Source organism: Poecilia mexicana, unplaced genomic scaffold, assembly GCF_051168715.1.
Source record: "Poecilia mexicana isolate PSO_F unplaced genomic scaffold, ASM5116871v1 scaffold_5, whole genome shotgun sequence".
Taxonomy (NCBI): Eukaryota; Metazoa; Chordata; class Actinopteri; order Cyprinodontiformes; family Poeciliidae; genus Poecilia; species Poecilia mexicana.
The window spans coordinates 3,821,468-3,838,778 of NW_028263374.1; the positions used below are offsets into that span (position 1 = coordinate 3,821,468).

The 17,311-nt window shown below is 40.0% G+C and overlaps 1 protein-coding gene across 1 annotated transcript; it reads right to left on the reverse strand.

Moving 5' to 3' along the window:
• Positions 1 to 267: 267 nt before the first annotated feature.
• On the reverse strand, positions 268 to 16,776 carry LOC148159591 (copine-8-like). The gene is made up of 4 exons (XM_088005355.1): positions 16,061 to 16,776; positions 9,217 to 9,257; positions 4,455 to 4,501; positions 268 to 375 (listed from the first exon to the last, which is right to left on the reverse strand). Exons 1-4 carry the CDS (start codon positions 16,135 to 16,137, stop codon positions 268 to 270), a joined length of 273 nt encoding a protein of 90 aa, XP_087861481.1. The 5' UTR covers positions 16,138 to 16,776.
• Positions 16,777 to 17,311: the final 535 nt, after the last annotated feature.

Consider the following 17,311-nt stretch of genomic DNA (forward strand, 5'->3'; position numbering starts at 1 on the left):
AAAAGTAGGGGTAAAAAGGTTGATCTGATAGAAATAGGTGACTAAGGAACACAATAATAATCCAATAATCAAAACATCATGTTTACTTTAACTTGGTTCCCCAATCAAATTCTCTTTAGTCCACCATACACTCTTTGTCTGACACTAATTATTCTTTGAACTAACTAAAATGATTACATAACTTGATAGAGTATCTGTTTTAAATGAATATAATTGTTTTTACCACAGTTTGTTTTTGACTAGAGCAGCTTCTAGGAGTATTTCCACTTACACATCAAAGCGAAGGTTTTGTTTCTCTTCAAAGAAGTAATCAAGAACAAACTTCCTCACAAAGTCCGGGTTCAGGGTGTTTTCGATCACCTCAGTTCGGCCAAACTGCAGAAGAGATGAGACAAGAAAAGCAACATGTCAGTCCTAACCAACCAATAGGCAGAAGTTGAAGCTTTAAGACATCGCCCTCCTCATTTGCATAATAAGGAGGGCTTAAAACAAACTCCTACATCTTGCTAAAAAGTTACTTGCAAGTTACTTTTGTCTTATTTCAAGAAAAAATTCAGATATGTCAAGATGTTTGCTCTAGAAATTAGACCAAAAAATACTTGGTCCGGTTTTGTGTTTTCGCAGTTTTGATCAATTTATACTAAAAAGGCCAAAGGAATTTCAGAATTTCTATAAATTGTTCATGATATCAGTATAATTTCAGGAAGGCATTTCTACCGCTTAGAGTAGTTTCGTCCAAAGACCATAGTCACCATAACACAGAGGGTTTGATATTTTTACTGTTATTCACGTTGCATCACGTTCAGTCGAATGTGATGCAACACTAAAGAAAAGAGGTCTGCGTGCGACATTTCACTCTCAGTGAATTTATTTCGAACACAAGGCCGTTGCTCGCGATGTATACGTGTGTGAATATCCAGGCTCACTTGACAGTGCTGCACTGAGAGCATGAACACAACGTGGCAGCATGAGGCAATCAGGGGAGACTTTTCTCTATTGGACTCCGCCGCATCGGTGATGAACCGTCTGCAGCTTCTGGAGAGGAAGGAGAACAGCTCGACAGATGACATGAGAGGAAAAACCGAGCCTGTCCCGATGGATCACGGAGTTGGAAATCACCGTGACAGCCACAATGTGGTCACAAAACGTCAGAATAAGTAGAGACAGGACATCTCTTCCAGGTATCTGCCAGGAGTCGCTGAAAAAGTAGGTTAGATTCGCTGTGTGCCTCCGTGTGGACGCAGCTCAGCCCTGCAGTGAAACGAGCTAATGAAGCAAAGCAGGAGTGTCACTTAGCATGTTTAGTTATTTTTTGCAGCACTGAAGCAAATCTGTTTGGAACACCACGCATGATCTGAACATTTTCATTTGGAAGCAGTTGAAACAAATCAACCATTAATTGATGGATATCCAATGGAGACATGGGGCTTTTGAACTTTTAACTGGCCATTTTGAAGAGGAACCTGAGTGAAGTCGGCCCCTCACCTTCTTCAAATCAGACAAAATTGGTGTCAATCAACTCGACTGCGTTTGTGCTGCTTTGCCTTTGAAAATATTAATGAAAGTTTAAAGGTCATTTAGATTTAGTAAAAGTGGAGGGGGAGGGGAGCTGGTTGACATTTTGACCTTTAAACTTTCATTTTTTACACAAACATAGCACAAATGTTTGACACTAATTTGGTCTGATTTGAAGAAGCTGGAGCAACTTCACTCCGGTATGTAAGCACATGTGTTTACAATGAGGATATGTTGCTTTAAAATGACACATCCAACATTCCTACAGCTGAAGGATTAAATATTAAAATCTGAGAAGAGTTCATGTCTTTCTTTCACTGCACATACCAGTGACTTGTTTTAACTTTCCTTCCTGTCTGTTCGCCAAATTATTTCCAACAGTTCACAACAAAATCTCTCCAAGTGTTTTATTTTTTCTTCTTAGGGTTTTGTTAGCTCTAGTGGCCTTTATTTGAGGGTAGTTTGGCAGGAAGGAGGAAGACATGCAGCAAGTGTCAGCAGGCTGGGTATTGAACCTGCAACCACTGGCATGAGAGCTATGGCAGAGCTATGGTTGTGCTTTGCCTGTGTGCCACCACAGCACCCCCTCTACAAGCATTTTTGATCTAGATTCTAGAGCAAATATCTTAGTACACAGTAAAAACTAACTTACAAGTAACTTTTCAGCAAGACGAAGAAGATTATTTTAAGTGAATAATTCATTCTAGTTCCATTGGCAGATTATTTCATATATTATATGGGAAAATGCCTGGTTACAAGTGAAATAATCTGCTGATAGAACTGGCTCTAGTATCTGCGGTGTTTGTTGTTGGCGCAGCAATAATCCTCTCTTCCTCCTCATTAGTGTGAAATTTTTGGTGACTCTTAATTGTGTCAAAAAGTGTCTGGAGCCAAATCTGCCAATGTGTTCGGCCTGCCCACACACCACGAGACAGAGACAATAAGCCTGCCACAGTGACTCAGACTGTTTTCCTTCTGTCCACAAACAGACAGCTCTGCATGCAGAGGGCTGCAGTCCAGGACAGCAGCAGGCGGAGGAAGGAGGCGCAGAAGTAGGACCGCGTGCATATCTGAGATCTCCAACCACACACACTCCATCCTGGCAATACAGGCCTAAAGGAATTTCTCTTCACTCAGGGTTTATAAAAATAAAAATGATTTCCTGCCAAATAAACTTTCGCTGCACTAATTAATGCAAACGATTTTTAAGAAAAAAAAAAATGTTTTGGGTCACATCAGTGACAAAGCTCATAAAGAAAGTAATGTTGAAGAAGCTGGAAAATATTTTCTCACAATGAATAGAGATGAATTTCATGATTTCAGTATTTAGTTCTTTGTTTTTTGCAGTCGTGGCTGGTCCATAGGGGGCGCTAGCCTCCCTGATATGGAAGGAGGAAAAACATCTAAAAAATAATATATAAATATGATTTAAATTTTCTATTAGCCTGTTTTCCTTAATAGTGTGTATCTTAAATGTAATCTGAATTATTTACACAACATTTCCACCAACTAACTTATTCAACTGGGAATTTCCCCCAGCAGCCTGTTGGCAGTTCTCTTTTGGGACGCTGCTGATAGCGACCCAGTAGCAGAGCTAAGTAGCTAATGGGTCTCATGTGACGTCACACTTCTGTGAACTTTATAACTGACAGCCATCTTGGCAGGCACTTGCTATGGAGTTGCTATGACAATAATAAACAAGCCACAATACTAGCACTCATTAGCTTGGTGCTAGTGAGTGAGAGCACTAATCTAGCTCTCACTCACTAGCTTGGTGAGAGCTGGTTCTAGCTTGGAACTAGCTCTCACCATTTCCCAGCTGAACTGGTCTCCTATCTAATTTATAAACAGTACAAATACATTACCCATCTCTGTGTAGCACTAAGATAAGTATCAGTGATTTATAGGACTTGCTGCCGAACTAGCAAAATCAGCTTAGCTAAGGCAGCTTTTATCTGCTAGCTAAGACAGATATTCTTAGCTAGCACAGACATGTAGCCTGCATGTGTGTGTTGCTACATTCTGCCAGTCACCAGAACCTTGTTATTTATTCTGTACGTTCTTTACAAATCCGTGTAAACATTTATTGTAGGCGAACATAAATTTCAGGTTGCAAAACTGATAATCAGTTATGAACGTTGCTGTGGTTTTGACGCTTATGATGCTCTGGTTAGCATAATGCTAATGCTGGAACGTGCACCGGGCTGTGAGGTCACGGTCGTCCCACTGAAAAAGTTAACGTGTGTTCCTGGTGCTGTTCAAGATTAAAAACTCACAGTTACACTCCTCCAGTTGTAATTTGTGTCAAATTATTATATGACATGATAAACACAAATTCAGTCCTTTCTAAACTTGACACTGTTGTAAGATTTACTGCTGGTTCTTTTAATTAACTTTTTTAAATTGCTATATTTCTAATTTGTCATGTATGATCACTAGCCTTAGATAATGAAAAGTCTTGCTTTACTGATGAATCATCATCTTTCACACCTTGAAGATATTCACATTTCTTTAGCCAGCTAATTTAACACAAATTACATAACATTATCATACTAGTGACAATAGATACAATTTACCCTGCAGCTAGCAGAGTAGATATGACTGGTGATAAAATTATTTGACTCATCTACGGAGCTTTGACAGAATATCTGTCCTGCCTTTTTACCAAATCAACTCACCAAACTAACAGCCTTAGCATGTTAGATGTCCTGATTTTAAAACTAGAGAATGAGGTCTTTCAGTGTGTGGAACCAGGATCACAGAACAACTTGTGCTCACTCGTTTCTCTCTCTTTGTGACTGTGTATGAAAATCACTTTAGTAATGCATTTTCTTTGGTCAATCGGGAGTTTGAGTGTTCAGAGACATAATTTGACTTAACCTGACTTATGGAACTGCAGTAATTGCATCTGAAGATAAAAGAAAACAAATCTAACTCACCTCTCTCCACTCCTTTGTACCCAGACCTTGAACATACAATACGACGACTGAAAAGAGAGAGAATGAAAAAGAATAAAGTGCTTTTTTTTTTTTTTAAGTTAGTTTAGGTTGTCATAATGTTCAGGCAGGAAAACATCACAAGCCACAGTGGTAAATGAGCGCTAAATCAACGGTAAATGGTAAATAAACTGGAGGGTCTGTGAAAGAGTTCTTTCAACAAAAACAATGCGATTGCAGTTTTTTGATCAAACACCTATTACAGATCTTTGAAAAGCCTGACTCCGATACTGGCCGAAACCAATTTTTTTGTCTGAATTGTTGCCAACTCAGCAACAACCGTGGGGTGACTGTTAACTGTAAACATGTAGACATGACCCGGTGGGCAGGTCTGTCAGTCAAACCTCTCTAATGGGAGAGTTGAAGAGAACAGTGGATGGTTTTGAGACTTTTGCTGATGTGGATAAGATCAAAGATTGGCTTCACATCGGCCGATCACTGATATCCCAAAATTAAGAAAATTGGACCTGATAAATCATCAACATGTCGAGACCTTCAGTGAATAACTTTTTAAATAAAGTGTTGAGCACCGGATCCAACCTATGGACCGGACTCAACCTATGGACTGGATCCAATCTGGCAACTCCTATGAAAACTTTCTGACTCAGACACAGGTTATCATACAGCACATAATAAATATTACATCATAGTATCAATAGACTCAATTTTTCTATGTAAAGGCAACCGAGTTGCTAAGATTGCAACAGCATTGTTTATGGATGAATATTCTTTGTATAAAACTAATTCTGTTGAGGCTATATGGAAAGAACCACCACCACAAACCTACCAAGATCACCTCCTCTCCAACTGGGCTTTCCCCTGGTTGGTGTAAACCTCCATGCTGTCTAGAAAGCATTTTGCAGCAGACTACTGGTGGCCTGGTTGATGACAGCTTCTTTGAAGTCAAGCAAACCCAAGAAGGATCGAGTCAAAAGAGAGACAACACAAAGAAAAGGACAACGCTTCACCGGCAGAGTGGAAGCTGCTAACATAGAGACTGTCAGCACCGTTCTGCCGGGTCGTTGCTCAGACACTCTACGTCTCCTCGGGGCTCCTCAAGGTTAAAAGCACTTCCAGCTCAAATTGCTCTTTCCTTCTGCTTCTGTTCTCCAGATGCGTTGACAGGATTTTGTGCATTTTGTTCTGTGAAAGCGCTTCTGCCCTCCCTTCTGTCTGGACTCCACCAGCCACAGTAACGGGCTCGGTTCTATCCCCTGTTTCTAGTCTTTCTCCTCGTCATACCTACAAATTCTTACCTACAGTGTAGTTACTGTTCCTTGAACCCTTTGCAGACAGTAATGTCATGGCAAAAGTAACACATCCCTTAATGATACAGTGCAACTCTGAACTCTAGAGTTAATCAAGAAGCATGTCGCAGCTTTGGTCCAAAAAGGAAACATTCCTGCTTTCTTTGAAAGTGTTGGGAAACCCCTCTGGTGTACCCTGGTGACTCAGCAGCAGGGAATGTCTTTTTTTGGTTTCTGATGATTTTACGAACATTTGAAATTGACAAACTTCATGAACAGTTTGTTCACTGTCAGCAGTTATGTCATTTCCATTCTTTTTCCAGAACTGGCTGCTATGAAAATGGTAAAGGCTGTCATTTGTTCAGTTCTTTATCAAGTCCAGAGGACTCCAAAGCACTTAACACATTCACACACACATTCACACACTAATGGTGGCAAGTTACTGGATAGTAGCCGTAGCTGCCCTGAGGCAGTCTGACAGAAGCGAGGCTGCCATATGCAGCAGCGCCACCTGACCACCAGCACAAACAGTAAACTGGTGGATAGTCAATTCATCGATACAACAAAATTATGCGCCAGTAAGAGTAGCGATGCATCTATATATATATATATATATATATATATATATATATATATATATATATATATATATATATATATATATATATATATATATATATAATTACTCAAAACAAGTAAAAGTAAAAAGTACAGTGTAGTAAAAATACTCCGATAAGTACTTTAAAAAAAAAGTTACTCAAGTAAATGTAACTGAGTAAACGCAGCTAGTTACCACCCAACTCTGATTGAATTATTTCATTTGAGTCGGATTTCCATTGTTTCAGTGAGTGAGTAGGAAAAGTTGAGGTTAAAAATGAAGACAGTTAAATGAAAATCTGTTTTTGAGAAGAAAGTTAATAATCTGGCCGCTTGTGATGTAGATGGGAAGCTGTTTTAACTCTTCAGAAGAGGTAGTGTAAATATTGATAAGTGTTTGTTAACAGTAAATATGCTTCATGGCAGAGTACAAAATAAAATATATCATAAATTGTATCTGTGGAATTACAATGAGAGCCTGTCGTGTGTTTGCTGTAAAAGCTGTGACATTATCAAACTATACGGACGCTGTCCTCCTGCGGCTGGACGCCTGGGTCAGCCTAAGAGCCCCACCCAGGAACATGAAAGAGTTGAGGGGGCAACGTGACCACAGCGAGTCCAGCATCCCCCTCATCCCAGCAGGGAACAACTGTTTGAAGTCCTGGACCCGTTTAACACGCCGCTTACCCTCCAACACGGTTCTGTGCTTCTCCACCTGGATCCACAAAGTCAAAGAAAAATGTCTCTGAATCTAAGTGCCACTATTCAACACCAATTATTTATTCTAACAAGTGAAAAATATTCAGCTGAATTGGAGTTTCACTTCCTTATCGAGACTTAAGATGAATTTCTGGGTAAAGTTGTCCTGATATAAGGGCTCCAGTTCTGGTTTGTGATGGACCAAGGTGCAGAGACTGTTTAATCAAAAAATTAATCAGATGCTTATGAAAATACACACAGCAGTCCAGGAAAGTAAACTGTAGGATACGTCTCATTAAATCCCAAATTAGCTGTCATTAAAAAAAAAAAAAATGTAATGTGTCATGTATGGCAGAAACTCAAACAATTAGTTCATACTCAGCAGTGAGTTCCCTTAAATCAAGGCTGAAAGCTTATTTGCTTAAAGCTGCCTTTGATTAATAATAACTGGAATATTATAAACTGTAGTTTGTCTTTCGACATGTTAATGTTTTACTTTATTTTCCCACTTAGTTTCTTGCTTGTTCCCCCCCTCCTCCGCTCCCCCGTTATGAAAAAGCATTTTTAAGTTTCACCGTTGCTGAAATGTGTTTTACAAAAACACCTGCCCTGCCTAAAACGTTTGGTACAATTATGCAATCACAGAAAATTTTGAAAAACCTGTTGCGCATCACCAAATTTTTAGTCAAAAAATGAACATGACCCATTATTTTCTGAACAACCAGTAAAGCAGAACCCGTTCCCTGACAGCTCCGTCTTTTTCTAAACCCCCTTTCTTTGAATCGCTATCACTGTTCTTTTCTTTCTCCAAACAGCTCTTTCAATTAACCTATTGTTCACCATTCACTGCAGCCTCTGGAGGGGGTTTTTTCATGCTGCGTGAGGCCAACAGTCATTAAGTCTGTCAAGCTCCAGTGATTAGTAATCCCTTTTTTCTGTGTGAAGCTGCTTAATTCAAACTCGGTGCCAGCTGACCCTGGAGACGCAGCGTTGTGCTCGCTCAGTTGAGAGGGTTGTACCTTTAAATGCTCCAAAGGTTACCGTGCGACTGCTAGTTCGCGGAGATGAGGTCGACGGGGTAACATTTTAATAGGCTCGGCGTGGATCAGAACGCATCAGAGCCGAAATAAAAACAAACACATCAGGTGTTTCAGAGCGGGGGGGTTCAAATACACAACACTTTTCAAAGTTAATCCAGAGTTATAGTCACATGTTCCAGTCATCTGAATCAGACATTTCCTGACACAACAATAAAATGCACAACGGGTGAGACGCACTTCCTGACAACCAATCATTTTGCACAACAAAATCCCGGGACAAAAAAATAAACAAAAAACCCAGAAATGTTACAATAGATCCCAATTCCATGAGGACTTCCCAAGAAAACGCTGGTCAACAACAACAATTAATAAACTGGAGCATAACATGAATGCACCATGAAGCCCCCCGTCACATCTTGGCTGGTCCCCCAACATAAACACGTCTAGAACCGGCCCTGCGTATGACTGGTTATCTTTGTAGGACTGTGATGGGTAGTTTGATGTTAGAAAGTTAGCAGGCAGAGCAGCCAAATATTATACTCCAGTAACAGAAACACTACTTCAACATATTTTTACTCAAGTAAAAGTAAAAAGTACAGCAAAGTAAAAAAATACTCCTAAAAGTACGTTAGTACATTTATTGTTTCTTTCAAAAATGTCAATGTCAAATTTATTTATATAGCACTTTAAAACAGGTATAAAACTGCACCACAGTGCTGTACAAGAACAACAACACAAATGACAAAACAGAGTAAAAACAATAATTAAATGCCAAAGAGTAAAAATGAGTTTTAAGAAGTGATTTAAAATGATCCAGGCTGTGGGCAGATCGAATCTGGAAAGGTAAGTTATTCCATAAAACAGGAGCAGCAACAGAAAAAGTAAATGTAACTGAGAAAATGTAACTAGTTACTACCCAACTGTGCTGGAAGGAGTATATGTTCACTCTGCATAAATGAATGAATGTGAATGTCATGTTTTCAAGAATGAGAGCATAATAGATTGTATTATATTCTTCTTCACTTTGCACCACTGGACCAGCATCTGCTTAGCTTAGTGTCTATATCATGAAGTAACACATCAGAAGAACTGATACTGTGAATGGGACAAAGGAAAGCTTACCTGGATCTGACTTGGAGAAGGTGTCCATGTCCAAAAGGTTTCTACAACAAAAGAAATTGAAACTATTAGAGATGGTCTACGTAGATGTAGAACAAACAGACTGAAGCACTCTTTTGGTTTTGTAAAACATATTGTAGACTAGATGCTCTGACTTAAGGTCACCATCGGATTACTGCAGTCCAGTTCTTTCTCAGCTCTTTTTTTGTTTTATTAACTCATTTTATTTTTTTTATGTTAATCTCAGATGGATCTTAACTTTGTTTTAGTAATTGTCATGTTACCACTAATTGACTCTTCAGAATGTTAACTTCAGTCATCTTCAGTCCACAGACAGCAGTCTGTGTCTGTGTCGACGTTTTTACCAAATGCACCTGGTGAAGCTCACGTGTTTTACAATTTACGGTCAATTTTCGAAAACCTGTTGGAGACTGGAGGCATTTCTTTCCCCCAGTCGGTCGTCTATTAATCGCCCGGCTCATTATCTTGAGATGTTGAACCGTTTGCCGCGTGACTCCAACAACATGGCAGAGGCTCTTCAAAGTCTCATCCCAAGCAGCATCAGATCCTCATCCTGCCTTCATGTCCTAATGACTGCTTTATGTTGCCTGCTGTGTTTCTTCGGGGACTCAGTATTTGAAGTTTCCAGTTAGGACGGTTCTACTCCTGTGATGCAACAACTCCCACATTTATGAAAAATAGGGGGCAACGAACCACAGGAGAGAACAAGCCGCTTTTCTTGAGATCCCAGAATGATCGCGTGTGCACACAACTAGGACGGATGTCTTTTATCTGAAGAATATGAGACATTTTTTATTTATTTATGTATTTTTTTTGCTTCTATTTTTGGTGTCACGTTTCATTCAGAAAGGAGAGAAAAACGCTCTGAAGCTTCACCTTTTTTTGGCGTAATAACCTCCTCAGATGACAAAGGTGTTTTATTGTGAAACAGCTTCCTGTTGCAGAAGGATTGTGACCGGTATTCTCCCACTGCGACAGTCAGGGAAAACACTTCAAAATGATGAAAAACATTCAAATTAATCAGTTAGTACCTACTGTAAATCACAATATGGATGACAATACTCTTCAGGAAGAGCCAATGACCTAGCAGGGATTCAATAATAATAATTATTTACTTATCTGGTCACTAGTATGAGATTGCAGAACATCGCTGCATTTCACCAACATGTCATCATCACAATATCAGCACAGGCCAAAGTAAATCGTTTACAGAACTGTCTGGAATGTAATATTTCTTTGCAATTATATCTCATGTGTTATGAATTGATTATTTGAAATGCTGATACACATTTGTACTAGAGAGAAATCCAGACCGGAAAAACATCAAAGTGAGAACAGAAAGAACATAGGAGGACGAAAGTGGGAAGAGGGACGACAGGCGTCTGAATTTATGATCGCCATTCCAGTTTTTAACGGAAAAATACATCAGTCATATGATTTCTTCATACTGTGCAGCCGCCGGTAGACAGATTTACATTTCACATAGTTTCCTTAAAGTATTACATCTAAATCCAATTACACACTGTAATCCAATAACGGAGCTAGTTACTGTAAATATCGCCAAGCTGCTCTGAATCAGCGTCTGTCATCAATCAACTGATGTAATGTTGGAAGTAATCCATATTTCCCACACTTGGATAAATAAGACTCTTAAAGTCTTATTTATAAATCAGGTAATCTCTATCTTTGCTTGAAATAATAACAGTAGCTCAGAGAGCAGACTTCAAAATACTGTCGCTAGTTTATAAATCACTGAATGGCTCAAAGTGGCAACATTTAAAAATCTTCTGGCTCTACCAAACGTGGCAGAAGCAGCATTCAGCTTCTATGCACCACAAATCTGGAACAAACTTCCAGAAAACCGCAAAACAGCCGAAACACTGAGCTCCTTTAAATCCAGGCTAAAAACCCAGCTGCTTTGGAATCACAATAAATGAAACATTGACCAACATGTTGATGAGTGTGAGTTTGGTGATGGCGCTCGACAGAATGTGACGTCGTTGGCTGCGTGGGGTTGTCTTTATAAATTTGTAATTGTTGTGTTTTCATTTATTGAACGGCCTCGCTGCTGAAATATGACACACAAATAAGCTTAACTGACTGACTGATTAATTAATGGTGGTGAGGAATCTGCAGTGAGGTTTACACACGTGAAGTTAAATAATGTTCTGATGGTTTCGTTTCGCCCTTCCCTGGACGCTCCAGGGCGGAAACACAGACGACGCTCTCGCCTCTGGCCTGATGATTGCTTTAGTTTAGACAAGCAGCCATCCACAACCGGACGTCATCAGGGGCCCGAGTCGCTCAGGGGTTTTGATTTATTGATTCTACTTTCATTATTATTCAGGGGGGTTCATATGTACAGTGTTTGAGTTCATAGGTGTTTTAGCTTTGAGCCATTTAAAGTCGAACTCTGTCATTTCTACAATAATTTGCACTCAGAAACCTTCGTCGTCTGCAGAGTTGCACTTGACCACAGCTGGCGAAGGTTTCTGCACAGCAAAAACACAAAACCCTACCAAGTATTTCTGATCTAGTTTCCAGTGCAAAAGTCTTAGTAGGCTTAAAATAAGACAAAACCAACTTATAACTTTTCAGCAAGATATAGGAGCTTGTTTTAAGTCAACAATTCCTTAGTGTTGATGAAAAAGTGCTAATTCCATCGGCAGCTTATTTTACTTACAGGAAAAATGTACTGTTGCAAGTGAAGTAATAGTAATAATACTTATTCATGTTCTTAAAACAAGCTCCGAAGAATAAGATATTTGCACTAAACCAAAAATACTTTGTAGGATTTTGTGTTTTTGCAGCGTGTCGACCTCAGCTGGTCAAATAAGATCTCCAGGAGGACGGAGAGGTTTTCATTTCTATAAGACAGAAAGAAAACCTACTTCTACTCTGCAGCATCTAATCCACACTCACACTGGTGCATCATCAGGAGCAGCTGTTGACACACATAACTCCACCAGCTCGTCTCTGGGAACACACCGACTCGTTTTCCAGAGCTCCTCGGTGAGGCTGAGCCTCCAAATTGCCGCTGACAAGTGATCAAATCGTATTTGTGTGTTTACACAGCAGAACAACAATCTGTCATGGCTGATATTCCATGTCAAACACCAGGTCTGACAACACACATGGCATGGCAACAACAGAGTGTCACTTCGTCTCCAGTCGTTGGCAGATGAGCATATGTGATTCTGCTGCCTGCTAGTCGATAAATATGTTGTCGACTTGGGTTGCGCAACACAAATAAAAACCTGAAGACGGAGCAGTGAGAATTCAGAAAGAGCCGGTTCACGCATTTCCATTCAGGCCATAACAACTACATCATGCAGAACCTGTGCAAATCTAACTGTGCTGTCTATATCAAAAACTGCTGACAGTTTTCAGTAGGAAATTTAAAAAAAGGCAAAGTTTCCCCCAGAAAACTTGCTAAGCCTGAGTTAAAAAATGTTTAAAGTTGACAGAAAATTTGAAAATATCACTTGATAATTATGTGCTATTGGAAGACTTGAAGATCAACACCTGAGCACCAACTATAAAATCTTAAAAAATGTAAACATTTTAAAAAGACTTAAATAAATAAGCAATGCTTAGCCCAGTGGGGGCACAAGTGAAGCCTGGTGACCCGCCAGGCTTATAAATACTGGAGGAAACCCTGGTTTTCAAGTTGAGTAACCCACCCCACTGCATGTCAGTGTGCCACCATCCAGCAGACAAGATGAACATTTAAAAACATTTGAGTTTTTACAAAAATTATCAAATCATTTTTATTTATTACTAAGAATCTGATGTTTGATTGAGCAACCAGTTATTTTCAACTTCAGTCTCAATGTCAGCCTCATCATTCACATGGTAGGACAAGATGATGAATCCTCTGTACTCAAGTGGCTCCCGCTTGAATTATAAGATCTCAATCCAAAAAGAAAACACATTCTGGATTTGATTGAGCAGAAGAAAGCTGCAGCTGCATGTCACCATGATGTTAATATCAACCGGTTCTTCCAAACAGAGAAACACTGAAGATGCTGGAAATTCCAGCTTTCTGCTCCAGATGTTTAGCTAAAGTCACTCATAAAGTTACTCAAACGTGCATTTCCAACAGCTTTGGGTTTTTCATCGTGACATCAATGTTTGATCAAAGGATCTAATAGAACCAGTGCTTGTATTTATTACAAGCCAGGAGGATCAAAGCACATATAAACATCAGTCATCAACTGCGACTGAAAATCTAGCCGGAGGAGGAGGACGCTTCACTCCTCTGGTTCTGGAGCTTTCCATCTGTAATGGACAATGATGGGTTTTCTCTTCTATTTTTATCCCAATATGACACAAAAGTGCTGTAGAAAAATGACAAACACTCCAAGTAGATCTGGGCTATCAGTAGCGGTTACCTTCCTGCCTGCAAATGAATGCGCTTTCTGAACACAATCGTGTATAAACCCAGGCCTCGGCAGCATCTCATTTCCCTGCATTTAATCCATCCAACCTGAAAGCTCTCTGTCACACACATTGTTCGCTCAGAAAAGGAAGCGACCTGCATTTCCAATGGCTTTGAACGGCAACAGCACATCCGAGGATGTGTCAGATTAACTGAGACATTATGCCCAGGCTGTTCACTGGATCTAAGGGTGGCTAAGAGTCGGATCAGGTGTGTTTTCATGGAGGCATTTTTGGTGCAAATGTACTTGTGGCTTGTAACCGTGAAGTTGAAGTCGGACAGAGAAATCCCATAAACTTGTGACTACCAGGAAAAACCGTGTTGTTTCATTATTCTTTTATAAAACTTTCCTAGTTGTTTAGAATGCAATAAGAAGTACTGAAAACATCTTTATTGTTAAGCTTTGATGTGTCCACTTCAGTGGACATTGGAACTCCAGACAGGTGGAACTGGACTTTGATGCCGATCATTAAAGGGGCAGAATTACGCATTTTCCACCCACATTGTGACATTTTTATAGCCCAATCAAGCAACTATGTTACCTTCAGTTATTATAAAAATGCTGCATATATCAAATACGACTTAAAAGAAATTTTACTTTGTAATTTAACACTTTGAAATTAGGCCTCTGTCTCTTTAAAAACTCCTGCTATTTCAAAAACTCCGCCCTCAGGAAGTCATCACAACATGGCTCCTCCATTAACCCTTTAAGAACTTTTTTTTTTTTTTTACCAGCGTTGCACTGAGAAATAAATCCTATAATGAGGTTAACAGATGTTCCACCAGGTGTTTGCTAATTGCTGCTGGCTAGTCTGAAGGAGCTGAGGGGGAGAGCTGCTCTGTGAGGCGGAGCCTTGAAAGATTGAAAATTAAAGCTCTGAGTAGAAGCTGCGAAGGCACCGTGAGGTTCACCCAGGCATTTTTGCACAGATGAATGGTTGCCATGGAGATTAAAGGATTTCTCAAACATGCATGAAAGCCAACACTCCGATTATGGTTTTGATGAGAGGATAACATTACAACACAACGTAACGTTCAAAAAGCGTTGATTTTACACAGCACTGCCTCTTTAAATTCTATAGAAAAATGCCAAAAAGTCGACATAAAAATGAGCGAAACTTCTAAATCAGTTTAGTTCTGTATGGAAGCGAACAATTTAACAACACAATTTAACCTCAGTTTAGTTTTGATCATTGTCATTGAACACACCCTCTCTACATTTTATTTTTGTGTTGTGTGTCACACGCAAATGATGATAAGGATATTCATTAGAAAATGAAGTGAACAAACATTTTAAAAACTTGATGGAGATCACCAGGCCTCTGCCGGTCGTCGTTAAGTCAGCTTTAGTTACCGAAAACAATCTCAGCACAGTGAACCTTTGGCTGCTCGTCAACATAACAGGAAATGACAGTGGAGCATACCCCCCCAAGTCGATCCAGTTTAGCTCTAACAGCTTCAGACGCTTCAGGCACCTGGCAACAGATGTAAATATACCTCACTGTGACCAGGATTCATTAATTCCTGTGTTCTATTATGTTTTTTTTTCATTCTATCCTCAAGAAGATTTATTTTTAATCAAACCCTAATAGGGGTGAAACGATTACTCCAATTAATCGCGATGAGTCGATTATTGAAATAATCGTCAACTAATTTAGGTTAACTGGGGCAACCAGAACCATGCTGTTTGTATTTATAGCAGCTCTACTTAGATTTTTTAAAATCTAATAATTCAAGAATATTAAAATATTTGACCACCTTCCTTTATTGTCTGACTGAGGGGTGCATACCAGGTGTCCAGAGTCGGGTTCTCTCCCTGCCTGGTGTTGGCAGAAACCTCCTCATCAGGTCAGTGTTCTGCTAACCAGAACATCGATTTAACCTAGGAGTGCTGAACTAAAACATGCAGGAACTCGGCCCGTGAGGACCGACTTTGGACACCCCCGCCCTAAGGAGTAGTTTAGATACATTTCTCCCAGGTCTTCCTCTTTCTGTGATGTGAGGAAAGTCAGCCTTGTGGATTTAGTGGGTAACATGCAGCCAGCCGAGCAGAGGCGCGCTATTCTGGAGCTCTTCAGTGTGGACTCGATCAGAATAAATCCACGCTCCTGTCGGTTACTGCCCACCCCACACCCCCACGCACTCCTACACCCACAGCTTATACTCATTTTTCCCTTTCGAAACAAGAAGAAGAAGAGTTGTTCTGGACACGAGAGCAGGTCCGTGATATAAATAGTGAAGAAGCGGAAAAGTCTAGAATGGGCAAAAAAAAAAAAAAAAAAAAATTAAAATAAAAAAGCAAGCAGAGTGAAACGAGCAGGAGCGTGGGGACTGGTTCCCACTGAAATGTTCTGGCGAACAGGTGAAAGCGTGAGGAGGGCTTACCTGCAGGATACGGTGACTTCAATTTTGGTCGCAGGTACAGTGGAGTTTAGAGGGTCGAAGTCTCCTATAGTCGCCATAATGAGATGCTTTAATGTTTCTCTGCCTTCAAAGTCCTTTAAATTGTCTCCCACATCCAGCGCTTCCGGTCCCCTGGCTCGGTGGTTGCTGCTGGCGGCCAAAAGAGAGCAACTGTGGGTGAAAGCATACCTGAGGATCTGCTTTCATTCACAGCGAGGGGGAGAAGAGAGCAGAGAGGAGAGGCAGGCGGGAGACAGCAGGCTGCATTCCCGGCTTCCATCACCAGAGGGCGGCAGAGACCTTCAAATCCTCCCAGCTCTGTGTAGCAGCCAATGCTATTAGTGGTGTTTCCTCTCTTTGTTGAATAATCTTACAAACGCCTGAAGTCAACATTAATTTCACCTCATTCGCTGACACTTAGGCTAACACGAATATTTCGGTAGCACTTTAATTGAAGGGGTGTGTATAAGACTGACTGTCATACACATGAATGATTCTTCACAATTATTGACTGTTGTCTTAAAGTGTCATTCGATAATGACAATTTTAATGCAAAGTTTGCACTTTTGATGGACTTTTAATGCAACTTTGGTTTAAAAGCGTCATTTACCGAATGACACTACATGACAACAGTCAAACATTCAAGACTCATTTATGTTCACAGCATGTCATTCTTATGCACACCCCTTTAAATAAAGTGAGCTTTATTTGAACCTTTCATATTTCGAATAATTTGTGAAAGGTGCAAGCAGCATTGAACAGCCTTTGCACATGACCACTGTCCAAAAAACTAATTTAAAACGGAGGTTCTCGAGCTTTTCAGCTTCTGAGCCACAAAATGAGGGACATGACTCCAACTCTTGGTTAAGCATGCAAGCATCTTTACGAAGGCCGTTGAAATGTGAAACAATGAGAACACATTCAGAAACGGCCAATGTAATATGTAATGACCAACATGTTGGTTTTATTCAGTTTCATTTCCTGTTTTTACTTTTTACAACAGTTCTAATAGTTGTCGACATTATGGTATTTAGGTTATCTCTGAAGAGGACCTCATTACCTCAGACTTACATATTCATGATCCCAAGAGAGGTCCCAACCCAAAGTTTGAGAACTACTGGTCTAAACTACCCTTAGGTACAAGTGTGTGTGTGTGTGTCTGAGATGAACCAGCCCACAAGAACAATATGTGGACATACCCTGAAAACATGCATCATTAGTTCTAAGTTTTTG

Bases quoted from the DNA above. Each gene is read 5' to 3' on its own strand.
- LOC148159591 (XM_088005355.1), bottom strand. From the start codon at position 16,137: ATGGCGACTATAGGAGACTTCGACCCTCTAAACTCCACTGTACCTGCG. The intron at 9,258-16,060 runs GTAAGCCCTCCT...CTTTTGTTGTAG, and splicing joins GAAGTCACCGTATCCTGCAG to AAACCTTTTGGACATGGACA. The intron at 4,502-9,216 runs GTAAGCTTTCCT...CTCTCTTTTCAG, and splicing joins CTTCTCCAAGTCAGATCCAG to TCGTCGTATTGTATGTTCAA.